The 19,056-nt window shown below is 46.9% G+C and overlaps 1 protein-coding gene across 1 annotated transcript; it reads left to right on the top strand.

Annotated features, from left to right (window-relative positions):
• The first annotated feature begins 1,501 nt into the window (after positions 1–1,501).
• HRK (harakiri, BCL2 interacting protein) lies at positions 1,502–19,056 on the top strand. Its single transcript, XM_037878930.2, has 2 exons — positions 1,502–1,812; positions 17,925–19,056. Exon 1 carries the CDS (start codon positions 1,502–1,504, stop codon positions 1,763–1,765), a length of 264 nt encoding a protein of 87 aa, XP_037734858.1. The 3' UTR covers positions 1,766–1,812; positions 17,925–19,056.

The following is a 19,056-nucleotide window of genomic DNA, read 5'->3' as shown; positions in this document are numbered from 1 at the left end:
TTCATAATCAAGGATAACAACGTTCGTGGCTGATTTTCACGTTTCTTTTTAAACTAGAGCTCGGATGCACTTAAGATCCCCTCTCGCCCAGAGCAGTAATTTCTGGGGAAACTCTTTAGGGTTTTTGTTTGTTTGCTGGTCGCTTTAGCGGATCCTCAAGGAGAAGCAGAAAAGAGGAAGCGCTTCGTTTTCTCCTTCGTTTAAACTCACCTGCTCGCTGCTTAAAGCAGGGGGGTGTTCACCCCGCTCGCAATATTCCACCCGCGTCTTGGTTTCCGCCGCGGATTCCGAGTCTAACGGGCATACGCGGGACCCCCGCATCTCCTTATCCGCGCCGAATAACACTGGACTTTGCGCTTCTCCTTCCCATCCCAGCCAGGATAGAGACGGAGCCCGGAACAGAACTAAACAATACACCGCCCAACGTGACATTTCAGGGGAGCCGCGGGGATTTCAAGAGAGAACCTATTATTTAAGCACAAAGTCAGCGCTTGGAGGGGGGAGGGAAATCAGAGGGTGCAAAATCTGAAATAAAGATCAGGTCACAGGAAGGGTCTTTTAAAATCCCCGACCCTCCATAAAATGGGTATAAAATATCCACAAGCGGGGGGGGGGGATAAAATACCCCTCGCCCTAGCCGGAGGGGGGGGGGGGGAAGGAATAGAACATCCCAAGCCAGAGGGTATAAAATATCCCCAAGGGGAGTTATAAAATATCCCCAGCGGAGGGGGGGGGGAAATAAAACACCCCAAGCCAGGGGGGTTATAAAATATCCCCTAGCCGAAGGGGAGGTGGGGTAATAAAACATCCCCAAGCCAGGGGGTATAAAATATCCCCAAGGGGGGTTATAAAATATCCCCGGGGGGGAATAAAGCACCCCAAACCAGGGGGGTTATAAAATATCCCCTAGCCGAAGGGGAGGTGGGGTAATAAAACATCCCCAAGCCAGGGGGTATAAAATATCCCCAAGGGGGGTTATAAAATATCCCCTAGCCGGGGAGGGGGATAAAACACCCCAAGCCAGAGGGTATAAAATATCCCCAAGGGGGGTTATAAAATATCCCCTAGCCGGGGGGGGGAATAAAACACCCCAAGCCAGGGGGGTTATAAAATATCTCCTAGCCGGGGAGGGGGGTTATAAAATATCCCCTAGCAGGGGAGGGGGGTTATAAAATATCCCCTAGCCGGGAGGGGGGGTATAAAACATCCCCGGGCCACATGCCCTTGGCTGTCCCGCGGCTCTGCCAGGCGCCGAGGCCGAGGCGGGCGGCAGGACAGCTGGGCTTGTGCCGGCTGCGCGGCGCGGCAAGAGTTAAAAGTTACCTTTCCTGCCTCCTGCCCGCAGCCCCGATGGGGCCGGATGATGTAACCCCCTCCTCACCATGTGACACTTTAATTAATAACCGCGCTCGTCGCACAACAACAGCACAGCGCACGTTCCCGCCACGCCGGCCGCTCCCGGGCTCCGGGCTGGACGGGCCGGGCGCCGCGCCGCGCAGCCATGTGCCCCTGCGCGCTGCACGGGGGGCCCCCCGCCGCCTGCCGCTGCAGCTCCGCCCGGCGCGGGGAGCGCGGCTCCGGCGCGCAGCTGGTCGCGGCCCGCCTGAAGCGGGTCGGGGATGAGCTGCAGGAGCGGACTGCGGGGCGGAGGGCGAGCAGCAGGCGGGCCGCGGCCGGCAGGAGCCTGGCCACCTACCTGTGTGTGCTCTGCGCCGCCACGCAGGTGGCCGCGCTGGTCTGGCTGATCCGCAAGAGGAGCTGGTAGGGACAAGGGCTCGGGCAGGAGCTGAGAGCAACCGGGACGCGCAACAGGTAGGGACCGAGCCCGCGCGCAGCCAGCCACCCGGGCGGGGGGGGGGCTTTGCAAAATGCCCGGGGCCGGTAACAGATAGTGGGGGGGGGCTTGGTGTGAAATGTCCAGAGACAGAGGCTGAAGTCTGCAGCCGCTGCCGCCGGCTTCTCCTTCCCAGTCCCCGTCTGCGGGGCTGGACGGGGGGAGTCTAGTCCGGGAGAGACCCGCGCCGCTCGCCTGGCTCGGGGGTGCTGATGCCAGGGCGCTTGATAGCGCAGGGGAGCCAAGAGACCAACGCACTCGCCGCGGAGCTCCAAGCGCCTTAGGGTCCTTAGCCCCATTGTACAGAAGGAGGAGACTGAGGCACAGATGGGGCGAGAGGCTCGGCCCCAAACCACACCGTGCCTCGGGGCAGAATCCTGAGCCCGCCCGGTCTATCAGTCTGGGAGCGGGTGCGGGGGCTGGGAATGAGTCCCGGGCGCGCCGCAATCCGGAGCGGAGTGTTTGATGAAGCTGATGTAAGGGGCTCTCTGTCAGCGCTTGGCACGGCAGCAAAACTCACCGTCCGCCTGATCCGCAGCCAGCAACAGGATCCAGCATATTTGGTCAACTGCACGTTCTGCGCTGTTAATTACAGCTGGTAGACACGAGCTGGAAGGCGGGGGTGGGCATGGATTGGGGTACCCAGGCCTTTGCAGCCGGGTAGGGATCCAGCTGCTCCTCTGCCACTCTCCAGCATGGTCTGTGTTGTCCCACGGGGAGACCCAGGCAGGTGCGTGTCATCAGTTATTGATCAGTTCTCTTGCAGGATAGTGGAGGGGGCGGGAGGTTGGCTTGTCATGTAGCAAACCTTGCACTGAGCAAAGCACCCGAAAGGTCTGTTACGCGCAGATCCAGGACGGCAAGTCCCCATCTCCCCCTGTACAAACATGGACCCACATACGCTTTCCTCTTCCAAAGGCTTTAACTCTTCGCCTTGGAAAGTTCCCAGGGGCAACCTGCGATTCGGTGAGGCCTCTTTGGGGATCCAGCTTCCCACCAGCATCTGGCTGCGGGGACCTTGTTTTTAGGAGGCGCCCTGGCACTCCCAGCTTGTTGCTGTTTTTGTTTATTAGTCCGAAAGTTTCTCTTCCCTTTGATAAACCCTTGGCTGTCTAGGGCTTGAAAGCTTCCACCCTCCCCCCGGGAAATGCAGCGGGAGTTGTTGTATGTTAGCTGTAAACTCCAGGGCAGGTTAAACACGCAGGTACAGACGCCTGGAAGCAAAGGGGAGCGCACTCTGAAGTGGGCGCGGGGGCGCGTTAGGCGGACGGGCCGGGCCGCTCATTGAAGCTGCCCTGCCAAAAGGAAGGTGTTTGCCACGGTGTTTTTTCACAGTTTGCTCCAGTCTTTGCAACAGCCCGGAAAGGGGGTGATGAGTGCGGCAGAGCTGCCTCTAAGAGCCCAGACACGGCGTAGAGTCCGTTCAAGAGAATCAGGGACCGAGGGGGCTCCAGGGTCGTTTCCAAGCGCGCCACACACGCGCAACGCCGTCAGGTGGCCCCGGCTCCTCTGAAGTCCCCTGAAGATGGGGAGTATAAGCAAGCCCCGACTCCCGTCACAGCGACAAAACGGCAGCGAGCAGGAGGTTAGTACCTCGCTGTCTGTGGCCCTTGTGCAAGGGAGGACACTTCACCGGCTTCATCCCGCCTCCCAGGCGGTCCAAGCCCAGAGCTGCAGCCGGGGGTGGGACGCAGCGCAGCTGCCTGCCCAGCCCAGAGTAGGTCTGTGGGCTGAAACCTGCGGGTTTCGTCCCAGGCCACTGTCAGGATCACTTTACCTGCCAAGCCACAATAGCCTTGTGGGTTTGTTTTCATGGAATGATTTAACTCCGTGGTTCTCAAACTTTTTTTGGGTGGACCACTTGAAAATTGCCGAGGGTCTCGGCAGACCACTTAATGATCTTTCCAAATGTTGTTTGTACCGCTCGCTAGCTGTGGTAAAGTGTTTTGGATAAAAGCGCTATATACAAAATCCTTAGTAAGAATTTAACGTTTTTTGGTTCTACAAATAAAAGCACACAACTCATATTTTAATATCAGTAGTCTTACTTTCTAATGCGATGAATGGCTGTGAAGGAGGGGGGTCTCTCCCTCTTCCCCCCGCTGCGGCAGCCCCCGAGCTGGGGCTGGGAAGGAGGGGGGTCTCTCCCCGACTGCAGCAGCCCCCGAACTGGGGAAAGTCACCTATTTCTCTGGCTGCCACAGTCCTGCATGTCTCAAATTCCCCCACCCCTCTTCTCACCTCACTGCCCCCTCCCACCTATTCCCCCCAAGGCCACCACCTCACCTTACATGTGCATCTTCTGCAGGGTCCAGGCACCTAATGAGTGGAGCCACGCAGGGGATGGGTGGGTCTTCATTCTCTCATGTGCGGCCACCCAGATGCACACCTGAATGGAGGTGGTCTGCGGACCACAGTTTGAGAACCTCTGATTTAACTGAAAGTCACTTGTGCAAGTTCAGGTTCTCTGCTTCCTCGGCGCGTGCAGGGCAAGAGCGGGACTGGGTGGTCTCTAGAACGATTCTCGTCTCTCGCACCCACCACCTGGAATCGGGGGCTCGAGTTCGGGTGTAGGATGTCTTCTGATTCCAGAGCCCTGTCCAGTCTGAGTACACAAGAGGTCCCAGCCCCACCAGCGTCAGAGCTGTAAATCCCTGAAAGTTGCTGCCTGGTTTCTTCCCTCCACTCCTTCCTATGCCCACCCGGTGCCAGGCAGGCTGATGCTTTCTTAGGAGAAATATTTTTGGCATGTTCACTGGGGAAAATGCCTAAAACGGATTCAGTGGAAAGCTGCTTTCTCGGTTGGTCACACTGAAGAGTTCCGTGATAACCATATTCTCTTCCCCCACTCCCTCCAGAATATATGGATTGTCCCTGTAGACTAAGCCAGCTGTGTAGAAAGCTCTCTCAGTCCTAGCACTTCAGTTTATCTATTTCTTGAGCGACTACCAGTGGGATTCACAAAGGTACGTAGGCATCTAAACCCCAGATTTGGGCACCTAAGTCTGGGGTTCAGGAGCCTAAGTCCCAGTTTTAGGCTCCACTGTGATTCACAAGCTCCAGCCCCACCAGCTCCAGCCCCACCCTAAACTCACTCTGCTCCTAATTTATTTATTTATTTTGCCATAAAAGTTCCCTAGGCACCTAGTTTCTGCCTCTGAGCAAGCACGGGGCTGCCTCCCTATAGGCATCTGAATGCTTATCTCCGGCCTAAGCCCTACAGTGATTCACCAACTGGGGGAAGACAGGAGTTCAGCTACCCATCTCACATGTGGGCCCAATCAGGTAGGGATTCTGAGTGGCTGGCTACCAGATTGGGTCTCATTCCCAACCTGGCTGGAGGAGGAGGCTGGAGTGGTGGTGCCCCCCCTTACAACTTCTAGCCCCGTGGTTAGAGATCTCTCCTGAGAGGTGGGAGACCCCTGTTCAAATCCTTTCTCCCTCTGGCAGAGGGGGGAATTGAACCAGTGTGTCCCGCATCCCAAGTGAGTGCTCTAACCACTGGGCTGAAAGTTATAAAGTGAGCACCACCGCAACCACTGCTTCCTCCTCCTCTGGCTGGTTTGTTGTGTGTGGAGTTAGGCACCTGCCTAGCACATTCTCACAAGAAACACCACAGGCTTCTAATCCACGGGACTCCAGGAGAGGGTTCCCAGTTCCTGAATTGCTAGCAGAGATAGGTGCCTCCCTGCAGCCCAGACTTAGGCACCTATCTCATTGAGAGGAGCGGGCCTTAGAACATCCCAGGATGTTGACATCTCCCACTGGTTAGCTTAAGTGGCTCCCTGCCTAGTAGGCCAGCTTTTGTAGATTGCATTCTTAGGCACCTCTCTCCCCCCATTCATTGCGTAGGGAGCCTAGGTGCCTCACTCAGACTTTGTGAATCCTAGCCTGGTTCCTGGGATTTTCTAGGCACCTAAAAGTCAGTGTCACAACGCCTGTGTCCCTGTGGGAATCTAGCCCTACAACTTCATCAGTCTGGTCTTGATTTTTGTAATTCCTATGTTCATCGATATATGTTATTTCTTTATTAAATAAACAACTAATTATTTTTTAAAAATACTAATACCACATTGCTGATCTCCCCCCCGCCCGATGAAACAAAAGAAACCAGTTTCTCTTCCTCCCAGTCCCTCTGCTAAACTGCTGGTTTCTTAACCCCTGATTTGTACATTGTGTGAGTTTGCACTACCTAAATTCTGGATGGTTCTGCTAAAATTATCAGCAGTGAAACAGTCAATAACTTTGCCATTTAAATCCACATAATTATTCTTCAGAGTTAACTTCCTATTGAGATGACTGGAACAATTCTCACTCAGAGCTAATAGCATTAGAATTGTTATTTATATAGCACCATAGATACGATAGATGTTTTACAATTCCAGTAAAGAGGAAATTTTAGTTCTTGCCCATCGGAGTTTAAAACCTAAGGCCTTGTTTCAGGACAACAGTTAAGCAAATATTTAACTCTATCCATATTCAGTTCCATTGACCTCAAGTTACTTGCATGTGATTAAATGCTTTCCTAAACAATGCCTTGCCTTAGTGACAAAACAGGATGAGATGACAACACAGAGAAGGGCAGCAGAAGGGAAGTCCAAAGAAGAAGAAAATATGATTGTCCTTTCCCTCCTTTCTCCTAATCCCCTTGTTTGTTTGTGACCCTCAGTTACAGTGTCATGTCAAACCAAGACTGATTTTTGAGGCAGGAATCATATCTTTACTTGTTTGCAAGGTGCTTGGCACATTTTTAGGTGTCTGAAAAATAATAAATAAAAACGTGATTACTTGGGACACCTCTCTATTCATTTAGTGTTTTAAAGTAAGGTTTTAGATAGATAGATGTGTGTTTACACTGTGTGTGTTTGTGTCATATTATTATCGATTATGTGAGTGATATACAGCTATTCTGTCTGTCTGCAGATTCAGTCAGGTCACATTCAGAAAGTTTTCTTGGCAAACAGGACGACAAAATGTTTTTTTAACTGAAACTTTAAATTCTACACAATGGCAGTGTGTCCCTCAGAGAGGTGCTGGGATGGTGTGTGACTGGACACAGCTAAGATGAGACTGCAGTAGCTCTACTCCTCACTTCCATTTCCCTTCTCTAACCACTACTGATACTGTCTCCTCCAGGATTCAATCTGTGAAGAGGTTCATGAACCAAGCTGTGTGGTTTGGTTCAGTTTTTGGAAATTAATTTCCCTCTGAGATTCACTTGTAGGTTTGAGCTCAACAAACTCAAACTTCCAAGGGGAACATTATAACTGGCCCCTTTACGTTAGTCTCTCATTTGCCCCCTCCTTTTTGACAAGATGTAGGAACTCACTTCTTTTCTTAGGGTATGGAAGTGCTGGGAATTGCTAGTGTGTAGAGAATGCAACTATAGGAAGGGATGGAGCTGGTGATGCTGGCTGGGACATAGGGAATATTTACCAGCCTCTCAGCTGTGTGAACACACTCAATCCAAGCTCACCAGGCTGAGGTCCACAAATCCCACCAAACCTCAGATCCAAGGCTCAGTTCAACCGAGTTTGAAGTTAATTGCAAATATTTGCATAGCTTAGTTGGGCAACCTGAGTTCTGTTCCCACTTGGCTCTGCCATTGACCCTGTGTGACCCTGGCCTCAATTTCCCCATCTGTAAAATGGGCCTAATGATACTTGCCTACCCATGGGGTGTTGGGAAGCTTAACTGTTTCTAAAGTGCGTTGAGATGCTCTGAGGTAACATGCTATAGAAATGCAAAGTATTATTCTCAGTTGAGCGGATACAAGCTCCATCTTCATTGTGCACATTCCTTCTCTATACTCTCCACTTCCTTAAGGCTCACAAGGCCAGAGGTTCTGTGCTCACTCGAAGTGCTCCTATGCTGCAAGCAGGGGCAGATATAGCCTCCCACTTCAATTGGGTGCACCATACTAAACTCTAGTGTAATCGCAGCATGACACAAAACAGAACAATAAATACAAAGAAAGCATGACACAGTGAGCACCTGGGGGAGGGAATGTGTGTTCCAGTGAGCGCCCAGTCCGCTCCGTGCAGCTGTTCTGGGGCCAGTCCTGATTACTCACCATGGCGAGACAGACCCCAGCCGGGATGCAGTGGGGAAGGCTGTTCCACTCAACATATGGACCTAGCTACTTATAGTGGGGAGAGGCCTGGCCATGAGCCCAGTGCCCTGACAGTGGTGTAGTGTTAAAAAAAGAGGTGGGTAAAGTAACCTAACCTAAACTTCATATTGCCCAAATGAAAAGTGGATAACCTCAGTTTATAACTATACTGCCCCTGCATCCCTGCTACCTGGAGACTGGGACACACAGGGGTATTGCCCCTCCTGCTCCCCGTCCCTCATCCCCATCCCCCAGTGCACCTTCTGGCAGATTTTGCCCTTTGGGCTTCGATAGCTGCACGCAATTCTGACATCACTGCACAGCCATGTGGCTGGGAGCAGCGTCACTGGGACACAGAGCCTGGGCCATGGAGCCACGTGAGGTTCTCATTCAAAGAAGCGAATGCAGCTCGCTCCTCCCTCCCCCAATGGGGTATTTTTCCACCCTTGGTTTCATGATTTCAGTGGGTACAGCTGAACCCAGGACTCCCCACTACAGCTTTCCCTGGCTTCAAGGACAAAAATACAAATGTAGGTCTTAGAAAAAAAAGACTTTTCTTTGTGCTTTGAAATAACAACAGGGATGATGTTGAGAGTCCAGATGTGAGGAGCCATCCTGGCTAATAACACAATCTCCTGGATGCCACATATACAGGGGAGCCATCCAACTCCCCTGGTGAACTTCCAAGTCACACATGATGAGCTGTGGACACAAACACATCCACACACAGGGATAATTAAATATACCACCAGCAGCTCACTTTCAGGGTTTAATTTATACCTCTTTTTAGTATACTGTCTTTTATTGTCATACCTTCCATGTCTTTCTTTCTTTCTTTCTTTCTTAGTTTTGGTTGAAAACCATTTTGCTCACACTAATATATGCTATATGCAATATCTGAAAAAATGTATCTCAAAGCCACATGGATACTGCCTCACATGACCCTGCTCATTAATAAACTAGGGAAATATAGACCAGAGACAAACCTACTACAAGGTGGGTGCACAACTGGTTGGAAAAGTGTACTCAGAGACTAGTTATCAGTGGTTCACAGTCAAGCAGAAGGGCATATCGAGTGGGATCTTGCAGAGATCTGTCCTGGGTCCGATTCTATTCAATATATTCATAAATAGTTTGGATAATGGCATAGAGAGTACACTTATAAAGTTTGCGGAGAACACCAAGCTGGGAGGGGTTGCAAGTGCTTTGGAGGACAGGATTAGAATTCAAAATGATGTTGACAAACTTGAGAAATGGTCTGAAATAAATAGGATGAAATTCAATAAGGACAAATGCAAAGTATTCCATGTAGGAAGGAATAATCAATTACACAAATACAAAATGGGAAATGAATGGCTAGGAAGGAGTACTGCAGAAATGCATCTGGGGGTTATAGCATATCACAAACTAAATATGAGTAAACAATGTAATATTGTTGCAAAATACTCTAACATCATTCTTCGACATATTAGCAGGAGTGTTGTAAGCAAGACACGAGAAGTAATTCTTCCACTCTACTCAGCACTGATAAGGCCTCAACTGGTATCCAGTTCTGGGCACCACACTTGGGGAAAGATGTGGACAAACAGAAGATAGTACAGAGGAGAGCAACAAAAATTATTAAAAGTAAGATTGAAAAAAATGGGTTTGTTTAGTCTGGAGAAGAGAAGATGGGAGGGGGGGCATGATAACAGTCTTCAGCTGTGTAAAAGGTTGTTATAAAGAGAAGGGGTTCTCTTTAACCACTCGGGACAGGACAAGAAGTAGTGGGCTTAAATTGCAGCAATGGAGATTTAGGTTAGACATTAGGAAAGATGCCCTAACTGTAAGGGTATTTAAGCACTGAAACAAATTACCTAGCAATGTTGTGGAATCTCCATTATTGGAGGTTTATAAGAACAGGTTAGATAACCACCTGTCCGGGACACCCTAGATAATACTTAGTCCTGCTTTAGTGCAGGGGACTGGACTAGATGACCTCTCAAAGTCCCTTCCAGGCCTAGATTTCTATGCTTCTATGATGTTGCAGTGATGAGCGTGGCTCTAGACCTTAGAATAGAAGAGATATGTGATGAGCAGTACTTTACGAGCTCTGTAGGATGTTTGTTTTTGAACAAAATATGTATTTGCCCCTCCCCCCGTACATCTACAGAGAAACTCTTCAGTGATAAACGCCTTGTACAGTAAGATGTAAACTCCAGGTCCTGACCACTCATGTGCATTAGGGATTTCATGGCAAACTTAATAAGAATAGGGGAATTAGCTTGCGCCACTTAATACTGCTCAGCCCAATCCCTAGCTGAGTCCCCTATTAGTCTTATGGTCTAGTGGTTAGAGAAGTGGAACAGTAGTCAGGAAAGGGAACAAGGGAACAAGGGAAAATTCCAGCTTGGCTAATTGCTTACCGCCTCTCTGAATTCCCCACTGAAGTTTCAAATAGGCATGGTATTCTTCACTCTCTCTCTACACCCTAGTAAGTGTATATGTGTGTATCTATCTATATCCTAGGATGTGCAGCTATCCCTGTAGTGGAACACGGTAGCTGTTTAATAATGCACAGCAATGTTATAAAGCAGTTTAGAGTAGGAAATGATCTCTCTGTATTGGGGGTCTGCTCCCACTTCTCCCAGGAATCAGGTTTTAAAGGGTATTTGGGCATTGGCTCACTCAGCATTGCAAGATTTAGGTATCTATATCCCATGTTCAAAAATGGCATAGGCATTTAGGGCCCTAAGTCTCAATGGGACTTGGGATGCTAAGTGCCTAAGTCACTTCTGAAAATGGCACTTAATCATCTAAATCACTTAGGCCTTGCAGCACTGAGCAGACCAACACCTAAATACGTCTACAAATCTAGGCCCAAGTATCTTCAATGGAAGCAGGACTGGGCCCAAGGGGTGGAACCAGTTTGTAATGTCTGTTGGACACTTTGGGATTCTTGAATGAAAAGTGCTCTGAAAGTGGCAGCTTTGTAATATATAATCTGACATCACCTTGCAACACCCAGCCAGGGCATGAAGTGTAGTTTGCATGTGCCAATTTGGCATGCAGTGTCATTTGTATTTTGCTCTATTAGTCTAGAAGTGGCAGTGTATTAAATTAAACCCTCTCTCTTCCTGCCAGCAACACCAGCCTGGTTCTATGCTCATTGAGTTGCCAATAACTTCCCCCACTGTCTGCCGCTAGGTTCACGCAGAGCTGCTCTGTCAAATGTCTCAGTGTAGTTAATTAGCTGTATTAAAATGGAGTTGATAGGATTTTTGGAGATATCACACTGAGCTGTGCAGAAGTCCAGAAAAGAGAAAGGACCAGAGGTAGTACCACAGTTATGGGACAAGGCTGGCTGATGCAGCACTATCATAGAATCATACACTATCAGGGTTGGAAGGGACCCCAGGAGATCATCTAGTCCAACCCCCTGCTCAAAGCAGGACCAATCCCCAATTTTTGCCCCAGATCCCTAAATGGCCCCCTCAAGGATTGAACTCACAACCCTGCGTTTAGCAGGCCAATGCTCAAACCACTGAGCTATTCCCTCCCCACTAGGCTATAGTTTTGTATCATGACCAACAAACCGAATACTCAACCTGTTACATCCTGTGTATTCTGTGTGCTTTCCTGAGTCTGACACTAGGAAGAAAACTTTACTGCTTATTTTCCTGAAAAACTAAGGATGGAGAAATCCTCCATCTTATGCTCCCCATTCATAAACCCCAAAGCCCCTCACTGCTAAACCCGCACAAGAGAAAATCCTCATCACTAAGCCCCCAATAAGCCAGTAGCAAAGAAGCATATTATTGTTAAAGAAATAAAGAGCAGCCACACAATACCTCTTTCTAGGGGTGGATTACAGGACCCATATCCTCTGGGACTTCGGAGTCACCCCAACAACTTTCCCCTTTGGCCTCTGGCCTCCTTGATCTTGCCATCTGCAAACCTCCCTGATCAGCTGTTCCTCTGAGCCTCTCTCCAACGGATCCATGCTTCTTTCCTGTTGCCTCCACCCTACTCCCTGATCTTCCTTTCCCAACTATCCCTTCCACCTCCAGCACAAGCAAATTTAAAAAGCTCTGATGCAAGGGGATATATCTCCCATGGAATGCAATGGAAGTCTCACTCCCTTATGCCAGGGCTCAGTAAGGCCTTTGGTTTCTCACTAGCTCATTGCTGCATCAGGCTGGAATCCCAGGTGTTCTGCATCATTCTGCCCCCGTCACTGTCCTTTCCCCGGACAATCCAACCGCCCCAATATTTTCCTTTGACATGTATTATTTATAGGTACGATTTTATGTACAGTATTAAGCACTGACTACATGCAAAATGAATCACTGGCGTAAGCAGGTGTAATTCCATGTTAGCAGTGAATTGGGCTCCACTTATGCAGTGCTTTGCAAGATAAGTAAAAGGTCAGCTTCTTCCGTGACTTCATCAGTACTAGAACTGTGTACCCAGCCCTGGCTTGACTCTGTGGCTCTGAATAAAGACGAGCCAAAGAAGTGCTGAATAAGGGTGCGGGGCGTCCTACCTGAGCGATTGAATCCCTTTACTATGAGGCTAGCTCCTTCAGCAGACCAATTTTCCTATCTGGTAGAAACGCCATCTAGCCAAGCAATGCCCAGAGTGGAGTGATGCTGTGGATAAGACTGAAGGATTTACGAGTGAGATTTTCAAAGCCAGCTGGGGGTTTGGATGCCCAAATCCCATTAAAATCAATGGAAATTAATTGTCCATTCCACTACCTTTGAAAATCTCACTGGCTTTGAAAATCTCAGTCTAAATGCTTTTCATTGTGTCTTTGGCTCTCTTGTTTATCACGAGAAATTAAAGGGGACCAATTCAATGACCTGAAAATCAAAAAGGAATCCTACAAAAAGTGGATGCACTGCTAAGGAGTAAAAAAGAATAGCACAAGTAGGGACAAAATCAGAAAGGCTAAGGCACAAAATGAGTTACACCTACCAAGGGACATAAAAGGCAATAAGAAGAGGTTTGTCAAATACATTAGGAGCAAGAGAAAGATGAAGGAAAGTAAAGGTCGTCTACTGAGTGGGGAAGGAGAGCTAATAACTGATGATATCAAGAAGGCTGAGGTGTTTAATGTCTATTTTGTTTCAGCCCTCATTAAAAAGGTTAATGGTTTCCAAATACTCAATACAGTATTAACAACAAGAAGGAAGGAATACAAGCCAGAATGGGAAAGAACAGGTCAAAGAATATTTAGATAAATTAGATGTATTCAAGTTGGCAGGGCCTAATGAATTCATCCCAGTATACTTAAGGAACTAGCTGAAGCAATCTCAGAACCGTTAGCAATTATCTTCAAGAACTCATGGAGGACATCTGAGATCCCAGAGCACTGGAAAAGACCAAACATAGTACTATCTTTAAAAAGGGGAACAAAGAGGAACCAGGGAATTACAGGTCAGTCTGCTTTACTTGATACCTAGAAAGATATTGGAACAACTTATTAAACAATCAGTTTGTAAGCATCTAGAGGATAATAGGATTATAAGGAATAGCCAGCATGGATTTGTCAAGAACAAATCATACCAAACCAAACTAATTTCCTTCTTTGAAAGGGTTACTGGCCTAGCGAGTATGGGGAAAGTGGTAGATGTGATATATCTTGATTTTAGTAAGGCTTTTGACACAGTCCCACATGACATTCTCATAAGCAAACTAAGGAAAGGCAGTCTAAATGAAATTACTATAAGGTTGGTGCACAGCTGGCTGAAAGAGTAGTTATCAATGATTCATTGTCAAACTGGGAAGGTGTATCTAGAGGGGTCCCGAAGGGGTCATTCTTGGTCCAGTACAATTTAATATTTTCATTAATGACTTGGATAATGGAGTGGAGAGTATACTTATAAAGTTTAAGGATGACATCAAGCTGGAAGGTGTTGCGAGCACTTTGGAGCACAGAATTATAATTCCAAACGACCTTCACAAATTGGAGAATTGGTCTGAACTCAATTCAATAAAGACAAGTGCAAAGTACTTCACTTAAGAACGAAAAATCAAATGCACAGCTACAAAATGTGGAATAATTGGCTAGCTGGTACTACTTCTGAAAAGGCTCTGGGGGCTAGAGTGGATCACAGACTGAATGTCAACAATGTGATGCAGCTAGGGGAAAAGGCTAATATTCTGGGGTGTATTAATAGGACCATTGTATGTAAGACATGGAAGGTAAATTGCAAATTGGCCCACTCCACTTAGCACTGGTGAGGCCTCAGCTGGACTATTGTGTCCAGTTCTGGGTACTACACTTTAGAAAAGTTTGGACAAACTAGAGTGTCCAAAGGAGAGGAACAAAAATGAGAAAAGGTTTAGAAAAACTGACCTATGAGGAAAGGTTAAAAAAACTGGGCATGTTTAGTCTGGAGAAAAGAAGGCTGGCAGGCTCCGATAACAGTCTTCAGCTAAGTTAAGGGCTGTTATCAAGAGGACAGGGATCAATTGTTCTCCATGTCTGCTGAAGATAGGACAAGAATGGGCTTAATCTGCAGCAAGGGAGATTTAAATTAGACGCTAGGAAACACTTTCTAGCTAGAAAGGTAGTTGAACTCTGGAGCAGGCTTCCAAGGGAGGTTGTGGAATCTCTGTCACTGGAGGTTTTTAAGAACAGGTTGGACAAACACCTGTCAGGGATGGTCTAGGTTTACTCGGTCCTGCCTCACTGCCGGGGGCTGGACTGGATGCCTTCTTGAGGTCACTTCCAGTCATACATTTCTATGATTCTAGGTTCTGATGAGAATTCGAGCATCCTTAAGTGACTAGACAGGGAGGTACAAGTCAAAAATGCATTTTAGTTTCCAGGAAAAATATCAAAGGAAATGAAAATTTTTAATTTCCATAATTTTTTTCATACAATTTTGGGGGTTTTTTGTTGAAAACAAAAGATATTTCAGTTTTTGGAAACCCAAGAAAATTTTGGTTTTCCGATAAAAACCTGAAAACATTTGACAAAATTTCAAAAAAAGCCATTTTTCATTTTTAAAAAATTGCTATGAACATTTTTTGACCCTCTCTACAGAGAGGACATACTGGCACTCCCTCCTGGTAACCACGCCAATATTACATATGGGGTGGAGTTTGGCTTTATACAGTCCCTTTCATACTCAAAGGTCTAAATTCCAATCTGCTAAGTGCTATTGTGGCAAAATTGGAGTAACTCAACTGAAGTCAATTTGAGTTGCCCTGTATTTACAGTGCTGCAAATGAGATCAGAATTTGGCTCAAAGCATATTCCATTAATGAGTCAGATACTGGCAATGCAGCCAATATGCACCAAGTAATGGCTTCAACACAGCCTTTGATATTCAGAGTTGTTTTATTGAGAGATGGGATTTAGGCCAGGATTCTGGGGCTCTCCTTCACTCTTTGGGTGAAATTCACCCCTATGCAGAGAGCCAGCAAGAAGCCTATGCAAAACTTAAGTTGCACTTAAGCCCTCAAAACAGGGCTTATGTGGTGAACAAGCATTGTGCTGGTTCTTTCTCTGCACAGGGGTAAATTTCTCCCTTGGAGCTTAATGAGTTTTTGAATTCAAAAACCTTTAAAACTTTGTGAATGTTTTCTGCTGTTTAGGGGAAAGAGAAAAAATGTTTGTGGAATGTAACCTCTTCAGGGGATGGGCTGTCTCATGCTATATGTTTGTACAGCATCTAGCATAGTGGGGCAATGATCCTTGGTTGTGGTCTCTAGGTGCTACAAGAGCACAAGTAAAGTCCTTTTGTAAAACCTCAGGAAAATCCTAACACCCTTATTTGGATTTTACTCAGGCAAAGATCCCACTTCAGTTTATTTAATCCTGCACAGACATTTCTCTGAATCTCATCTCCTCCAAGATTTTTCCTTGATTTTTTTCCTCACCCCTATGAAGTTCACCCTTTGACATCTGAAGACTTGGGTTCAAATGTGTTTTAAATCACAGTGCAGGTGGCCGAGGTGGTCTCAGGCTAATCCACGGTGATTGTTCGCACACACACAAAAAGCCACTGCACAGTGGCTAGTCTCTGCTCAGCAGAAGCCTAGAAATAAAATTGACAGGAGTTCTACAAGCCAGGGCTGAGGTGCATTGACAGCATGTGTAGGAACCCAAGGCCGGAGTAACAGTTGTGTCCCTCACAAGGTCAGAAGCACTGAAGTGAGCTGTGTGTTCATACCTGCAATTAAACAACCCCTTAGCAAGAGCCCCTTAGCCCGAATCAGCTGGCCCGGGCCAGCCACGGTGTCTCACTGCAGTGTAGACATTCCCTAAGCCAGTATTATCATGCTCCCATTCCCTTGAGCACTAAACACCTTTCCCCCTTTTCCCCACCAGAAAAAAGTTCCTACAGCATAAGCAGATCTGCAGAAAAGGTGAAGGTTCAGACACCTCCATGTGTGTGTGTGTGTGTGTGTGTGTGCGCGCGTGCACACGCAGGTATCATAGGTCAGGCAACTTGCATTGCTTCCTGTGGGTGGCCTAACCATTTGACTGGTGTTTCAGTCCTGGCTGATTCAATTTGGACTTAGTCCTTCTAGCTTTGTTCACAGTTGCTTTAGATACTTTAGTCTGACAGCAGGAGCCATGGATAGGGATGGGTAGAGAAGGGAGTAATTGCTGAAGTTCCATGTAGACAGGGACCTCTGAGACTTTGTGGAAATTGTTCTGTTTCTGTGGAAACACACCAATCTCTTGTTGCTGAAACAGAGCATGAGTTCAGGAGTTACTCAGCAGTCATTTGCAGCATGAGGATTTGACCAGTTTCCTTAATGGAAAAGATCTAGGGTCAGATTTGGATCATGTATATATATATATATACACCCATGTAAATACAAAGTAACAGTACAGAAGCCAATGGAGTTACTCTGGATTTCCATTAGTAACTTAGACCAGAATCTGCCCCATAACAAGCTGTCAACCTAAATTACTCTCTCATTGTTGACATCGTTGGATATTTTACTACTCACACTTGTGAAATTCATCCGATACAGAGGGCCAGCATAGATTTATCTATTGAGGATTTTATGAGGTCACCCATCACTCTGGGACAGTGGCGGGCAATCTGTGGCCAACGGGCTGCATGCAGCCTGTCACGGTAATCCACTGGCGAGCTGCCAGACCGCTTATTTACAATTGCACGGCCGCCCACAGCTCCCAGTGGCTGCGGTTCACCGTTCCCAGACAATGGGAGCTGCAGGAAGCGCTCTGGGATCTGAGAGCTATGAACCTCTTAAGTCCCTTAAAGGCCCCATAATGGGTATTAATGAGACTTAAAAAGTGTGTAGACCTTGTGCTGGCTCTCTGCCAACTGAAATACTGGAGATGCAAATATGACATAGAAACTCTTTATTTTAAGAGTTTTTCCACAATCTGCTCTTGAGAACTGGGATTTACACTTGCAAATGCCTTTATCAATGAGCACATGTGCCCTAGGATGACACTACCACTTATTTGCATTGATATGGCACCTTTCATCTGAGGATGAAACCCTAACCCTAAGCGTTTTACAAATATTAAGATATCTTTGAGGCAGGTAAGTTATTACTGCCCTGATGTTACAGTGAACGTGAAACACAGAGGCATTAAGTGATTTGCCCAAGGCCACAAGTCAAATCAGTGGCAGAACAGGACTAGAACCCAGGAGTGCTGCAATTATCAATAGACCACAGTGCTTTCCTGTAACAGTTAGTTGTTTCTCTAAAAGTTAACATTTAACTCATCTGAAGCTGGACACCCAAGAAGACTGGGTGTCTTCTTTGGGACACCCAAAATTAAAGCCACACAGGATTTGTGGTAGCACTGTGAATAAAAGCCAGATCTCTTTTTCTCCCGTGATTTAACCACAAAGCTGTCTTCCCCATAAATTACATATGTCTCTGGTCAGTAAATTCTTGCGTCAGCAGGAAGGTTATGCATGCATTTAGAAGATGCTTTTATTCTAACCATTGCATCAATATAATTAAAAACAAATTATTTTGCTTTCTCAGGCTGGAGAAAACCCTGCACCCTTGGAGAAAATCATTTCCCCTTTTCCTGCAGGGAGTACAGAGTCTGAGCAGCAGCTATGAAGAATGGAGAAAGAAGAAGAGGAGGATAAAAGAGGTTGGAGCAACGTGAAAGAAGATTTGTACTGAAGGAGCTGTTCAAGTGCCCAGCAGCAAAACAGAGACACATACATGCTTATATAGAGAGCATACGTTAATACATGCATGCCTTGTTGAGAACGTAAGCAACATTCCTTTTAGATGACTGTGGTCTGAGCGCTTGTGCTCCTGCAGTTTGAGTCAAAAGATTAGTGATGTCCTTGCTGTAGTGCTAAAACTTTCCCCACCAGGCATTGTCTATGGTATGGTATGGCACGGCACGCATCTGCCCCTTTAAATGTAGAAGTGTGAAAAATCACTTGCAAACCCAGGGTTAAAGAACACCGGCAGATAGTGCATTTGCTGCAAATAGGCATCGGCTTGTCTTGGGAGGTGTGGGAAAGGGGTGTTTAGCCGTTTTGACAAGAGACAGAGTGTGTGTGTGTGTATATATTAAGCTCTATGACACCAGGCGAGATATGCTTTTCTTACAACTGTACTTTCTCTGGTGCTACCTTTAATGTTTGTCTAGGGCTAAACTGTCTCTTTGTGGTGCTACAGTTTTACCAGGACGATGTTCTGAAACATGAGACTGGGAGAAATATATTTTGGTTATTAATATTTATACACAAAAAATAGGTTAGGAAGGTGCTATTTTCCTTTCTTTCTACCTGTAAATAACTTAACAAACAAACAAAAAAACCACCAGCCAATCTAACCCTGAACTTTATAAAACAACTCACTTTGGGGCAGCTCAGCTCTTGTTTTGGTGGAAAGCACCATGCGATATGATAGCAGTCGTGCGGAACAGGAGATTACTTTCACCCCTAGATATTCAAAAAAGGCTGAAGGATTTGGCCCAATAATCAGCTATGTTAGAGCTTTGTGGTGGGGAGCTGGTAGGGCTGCATGCCTAAGTCCTTGCTACTCTTTGAAACCATAAGGGTTTAAAGAGCTACAAAGTGCTCAGAGCAGTTTTAAGGCCATGGGGCAATAACAGCCATTCCTACTAGTACTGCGTTAGGTGATGTTCCAT

Source organism: Chelonia mydas, chromosome 15, assembly GCF_015237465.2.
Source record: "Chelonia mydas isolate rCheMyd1 chromosome 15, rCheMyd1.pri.v2, whole genome shotgun sequence".
NCBI lineage: Eukaryota > Metazoa > Chordata > Testudines > Cheloniidae > Chelonia > Chelonia mydas.
This window is presented reverse-complemented; position numbering and strand designations above follow the sequence as displayed.